At 45.7% G+C, this 5,724-nt stretch overlaps 1 protein-coding gene across 1 annotated transcript in view; it reads right to left on the bottom strand.

Annotated features, from left to right (window-relative positions):
• Positions 1–2,565: 2,565 nt before the first annotated feature.
• LOC107718517 (zinc finger protein OZF-like) overlaps positions 2,566–5,724 on the bottom strand; it is a 10,909-nt gene continuing 7,750 nt past the window's right edge. Inside the window, exon 3 of the mRNA XM_016525998.1 lies at positions 2,566–4,139. Coding sequence (XP_016381484.1) covers positions 3,019–4,139 — 1,121 coding nt within the window. The 3' untranslated portion in view covers positions 2,566–3,018. The remainder of the gene's footprint in view (positions 4,140–5,724) is intronic.

Genomic DNA, 5,724 nt, shown 5'->3' on the forward strand with positions numbered 1-5,724 from the left:
GGAGACCCGGGTTCGAGACCCACTCGGAGCGAGAACGAGGTGTGGCGGAGCGGACCCGGGGGAGAGGGGTTACATTGGTGCCGTGACCCGGATGGGAGTGAGGGTTAGGGGGGGTGAGTGTAACGGAGGCCAGCGAGTAGGTGCTGTGCAGGTAAACCTCACTCCCCTGATCTCAAGAGACGCACTAGCGACTGACGCTAGTGGCTGCAGTCTTTAGCCTCCTCATTAGTGCGTCCGCCTCCCATACCGGAGACCCACTCGGAGCAAGAATGAGGTGTGGCGGTGAGGACCCGGGCGAGAGGGGTTACACTTCTTTGTAGGGCTGCACAATTTGGCCCAACATTTTTTGCTATTATATTGTAATAATCACTGCAAAAAATGCTTTTCTTACTTAGATTTTTTGTCTTGTTTCCAGCCAAAATATCTAAAAATTCTTAAATCAAAAGTATTTTCTAGAAGTAAAGATTATTGTCTTGTTTTCAGAAAAAAACAAGTCAGAAATTAAGTGAGTTTTTCCTTAGAACAAGCAAAATTATTTTGCTTGTTTCAAGCCAAAACTCACTTAATTTTGACTTGTTTTTTCTGAAAGCAACACAATAATTTTGCCCGATTGAGGACTATTTAGAGGAGTTCCTCGAGCTCTCACATCAACTGCCCTGGAACGATGACACTCTAAAGACCGTTTTCTGGTGCGGCCTAGATGATCGCCTGTGTCAACAGGTTCCAGCAGGTGCTACTCCAGGTTCTTTTCAAGAATATATTGATGGTATTCTGAGGTTGTGTGGATCACCGTTTACAGTACAGGAAGCACTTCCCAAGTCCGCTCCCATGAGTAGGGTTCCTGAACCTGTTCCAGTTTTCGATTCGGAGCCCATTCCTGAGCCTATTGTCCCCATAACCTCTGCCAGGAGAAAGAGGTGGAGAAAAGATAAGCTTCGAGTGTCTGTTCCAGCCCCAGGGCTCACTCCAGTGTGGGCTCCAGCCCCCGAATCCAGCCCGAAGAGGGCTCCTGCCCCCAAGTTTGGCCCAGTGTGGGCTCCAGCCCTTGAATCCCCCATGAGTAGGGTTCCTGAACCTGTTCCAGTTTTCGATTCGGAGCCCATTCCTGAGCCTATTGTCCCCATAACCTCTGCCAGGAGAAAGAGGTGGAGAAAAGATAAGCTTCGAGTGTCTGTTCCAGCCCCAGGGCTCACTCCAGTGTGGGCTCCAGCCCCCGAATCCAGCCCGAAGAGGGCTCCTGCCCCCAAGTTTGGCCCAGTGAGGGCTCCTGCCCCCGAGTTTAACCCAGTGAGGGCTCCTGTCCCCGTGTTTAGCCCAAGGAGGGCTCCAGTCCCTGAATCCCCTCCAGAGTACACTCCTGTGCCCGCGCCTCTAGAGCCTGCTCCTTGAAAGCGCCCTCCAGAGCCCGCTCCTCGAAAGTGCCCTCCATAGCCCGCTCCTCCAGAGCGCCCTCATGACCCCGTTTTAGCCAAGATGCCCGTAATTCTCCCCAAGTATTTTTTTGAGGGGCATTATAGGGCTCCAGCCATAGAGGCCGGGGCGGGGGCTGGGGCCAAGGCCTCGGAGGCTGCTCTGCTGGCTGAAGTCTCTGGTTTGGCAGACATGACGTTAACAGGCTCTGGCATGGTGGGTACTGCAGGATTGCGGTACCTCATCTGCATTTCCCACAGTAAATGAGGAACTGCTTAGTAAGTGGGCAAAGCCCATTTTTATGGCCCAGAGTCCATGCAACAGTGGTCTCAGGCATTAAATAGTTCCAGTGGTCAGTAAGTCCATTGCTAAAAAGTGGACCTTGAGGGTCCACCTGACAGCAAATTCTGCAAAGCTCCTCCACATAACTCTCCAGTGATCGATCTCTCTGATACCCCTTTTCCACCAATGCAGTTTGGGTGCTGGTTCGGCGCTCGAGCCAAGTTTCAAATCGGTTCTTTGTCTTTCGACACCCAAAGCACCAGCTCCGAACCAGGAAAAGTGGTTCGTAAGTAGCACCAAAACATTGGGCTAGAAGTAAGAACTGCTTGTGTCAGGGTCTGGGGGCGGGGTTACCGTGACCAACAAAATGGAAGACAGACGGCTCTTTATGCTTTTGTATCATTCCCGCGGCGCTTCAGTATCGCGTGCCGATCGGTCCGCCCGGTGCCGATGCATCCTGAACAAGCCCGTTGTGTTTGGCGCTGCCGCGCTACCGTTGCTAAGGGGAAATGAGACGTATTCAGATGCCGTAAGACCTGGCTCTGTGGTGGCTCTCTAGCCAGTGGAAAGGTACACCGGTTCGTAGAAGGCTCGCCAGTCGAACCAACTCCGAACCAGCAATAGCACTGGCTCTGAACTAGCACCCGGTTCATGCTGGTGGAAAAGGGGTATAAGAGAGCTGCATGAGCTGCACTGCTGGGTTCATTTTTAACGGTCTAGCTTTCTGTAACAAACGTCAACTCAATCAGTCAAAGAACCAATTAGAACATAAAACACATGACTAGAACATATCAGGATATGACCCAATCACAAGGGGTGCATATGGCAGAATAACACGAGGAGCAAGGGAAAGCACATGACAAATAGGAAGCATGACAGCGAGAAATACAAAATAAAAGATATGAAAATATAAACATGAAACATAACCCAAAACCATGTGACAGAATTAAACAAGAAATGATGTAACATTTCCACAATATTTACAGCTAGTCTATTCGCACGCGAATAGCATTACCTGAGGTAATTTTCCTTTTTACTGAAGGTAAAAGTCACCTTAATATTTACTGATATTATCCATAATGATTACTGAGATGGCACATTCAGATGGGACTAAAATCTAGAAGCTCTGGTTATATTTACTCTATCCCACCACTCCATGTAAAACTAATCCTGTCCAAATTGGTTTTAACAAAGAACACAATCAGGGTCTCACATTTACACAACTTTTACATTTTTATCTGTGTGATGTTTTAATTAGACTGATCACAATTTAATTGTCTTTCTTCAGAGTGAATGCGCAGATGATTGTTGAAATTGCCATTTTCATCAGTGTGGCAAGGTTTGGATTTTCTTTCCAGAATGAGCTTTCGTTTCATGCCGTTTCAGGTTTGTGTGATATGAGAAACTCTTTTCACACTGAACACACTTGTAAGGCTTCTCTCCAGTGTGAACTCTCATGTGAATCTTAAGGTTTCCTTTAACCGTGAAGCTCTTTCCACACTCTTGGCAGGTGAAAGGCTTCTCTCCAGTGTGAACTCTCATGTGATTCTCAAAGTTTGCTCTCTGTGAGAAACTCTTTCCACACTGGTGACATATAAAACAGTTCTCTCCTGAGTGAATCCTCATGTGAAGATCAAGGTGTGCTTTATATATGAAACTCTTTTCACACTGATCACAAACAAACGGCTTCTCTCCAGTGTGAATTGTCATGTGGGCATTAAGGTACTTTTTCTGATTAAAACGCTTTCCACAGTGACAGCATATGAATGGCTTCTCTCCAGTGTGAACTCTCATGTGAATTTTAAGATTTTCTTTTCGTGTGAAGCTTTTCTCACACAGTTTGCAGGTGAAAGGCTTCTCTCCGGTGTGAATTCTCATGTGAATTTCAAGATTTTCTTTTTGCGTGAAGCTTTTCCCACACATTTTGCAGGTGTAAGGCTTCTCTCCGGTGTGAACTCTCATGTGAATTTTAAGAGTTTCTTTTCGTGTGAAGCTCTTCCCACACAGTTTGCAGGTGTAAGGCTTCTCTCCGTTGTGTTTTCTCATGTGAATTTTAAGATTTTCTTTTCGCGTGAAGCTCTTCACACACAGTTTGCAGGTGTAAGGCTTCTCTCCAGTGTGAACTCTCATGTGGGCATTAAGGGTATTTTTCTGTGTAAATCTCTTTCCACGCGGAGAGCATATGAAAGCCTTCTCTCCAGCATGGATTTTCATGTGAATGTTAAGATTTCTTTTTAGTGAGAAACCCTTCCCACAGTGTTGGCAGGTGAAAGGGCTCTCTCCTGTGTGAACTTTCATCTGGACTTCAAAGTTTCTAGTTTCTGTTTTATGAGTCTTTGAGTAACTAAAAGATTTCACCCCAACCATGAAATCATGACATTTCTCATACTGATCTTTCTCTTCCATTTTATTCAGCTCGTGACTCTCTTCTTTCAGCGCCATCAGGTCTAGGGTGAACAGAAACAAGAACAAGTTAACACCAGTTTATTGACACAAACAACAGACGGGACATCAACAGACATCAATTCCAACAAGTATGCTAGATCCTATACACAACAAACAACTTAAAACAGATGTAACCTGTAATCTCAAAACCTCTTAGGGTGAGCATAAGTGCCATTTTTCCCGAACACATCCTTGCCAGGATTTGTTTTGGCTTTGTTTTCCTGTTTTCATACTTGCTGAAGGTAATGATCGAAAAGTAGTTTGATCAATAACATGCAGGCATTGTACATAATGGACCAATCATGGTGTGTGAGAAGGTGGGATCTACGGTCAAAGCGATGCAAATACGAGTACATACTAGGTGTGTTCAGCTTAAAGCGGCGCGGCTCAGACCAATCAGTGTTTGACATCAAAAGTACCTCGAGAGCGTTTTGAAAGCATAAGGAACTGTCTGTATGGTACTTTGATGTCATACACCGATCAGTCTGCACATGCAAATAAAGCCAAAATCTAGATATTTTAGGCAATATAGAAATCCTGGCCAGGACGCATCTGGGACATATATGGTCACCCTAAAATCTCTTCAATATTCTTAACTCTTTGCTTCTTTAGGAAATGTCCAAAATACTCTCAAGCTGAAAGTTATCAAAGCCCTTATAGTCCCTCATTAACACCTCACACGTCTGCGACGCATTACGGCTCCAACAAGGTTTACTTCCATCCTCCACATGGCGCCAACTCACACCAGAAGCGTTTCAGAAGCGAAGCATCTGAATTTGCGAGACCACATGATTTGCCTGTCCGACGTGGTTTTTCTTGATTTTTGGGGTTCTACCATGGGTAAGTTGGCTAAATGGTAATGTTTTATGTTATGTTTAATTGTGTTTATTGCAATGCCCTACTTTGTTGTGCTGTAGATTACAGTTAATACACTTCAAAGTCCAGTTATGAACCACAAGGATAAAATATGTTTAGCTGTGTTTTAGTCATTTAAAAAAACACCCTTAATACTGGTAATGAGTTGTGTGCATACTCCACCCATGAAAGTTGCTGGCTCCAGGAGGACAGGTTCTGAGAGACCAAACATCACAACACCCGCTCCAAATCTTGATTGGCCTTCTCTGTCTGACCGTTGCTCGGAGGGTGAAAACCAGAGAAAAGACCAACACTCGCCCCGAGCAGCTTACAAAACTCTCTCTAAGAGGAGAGAGGCCATGAATGCGAAAAACGCGATCAATGACAGCAGTCGTTGTCTCTCTGGCAGAGGGTAATTTAGGCAGAGGAATGAAATGGGCCGCCTTCGAGAACCGGTCCACTACGGTCAGAACCACCGTGTTGCCCTGAGTGGGGGGAGCGCTGTAACAAAATCGAGCGAAATGTGGGACCAGGGTCTCGAAGGGACTGACAGCGGCTGAAGGAGTCCAGCAGGGGGTCGATTGGAAATAAAATATTTACAAAAATGTGAGGGGTGTACTCACTTCTGTGAGATACTGTAAGTGCCCTAGCAGGACAATATGGCACAAGAAGTTCAGAGATATAACTTGGTGCACAACCAGACAATGCCTTATAAACAAACAGAAGAATTTT

The sequence above is a fragment of the Sinocyclocheilus rhinocerous genome, unplaced genomic scaffold, assembly GCF_001515625.1.
Source record: "Sinocyclocheilus rhinocerous isolate Xijiao unplaced genomic scaffold, SAMN03320098_v1.1 scaffold3175, whole genome shotgun sequence".
NCBI lineage: Eukaryota > Metazoa > Chordata > Actinopteri > Cypriniformes > Cyprinidae > Sinocyclocheilus > Sinocyclocheilus rhinocerous.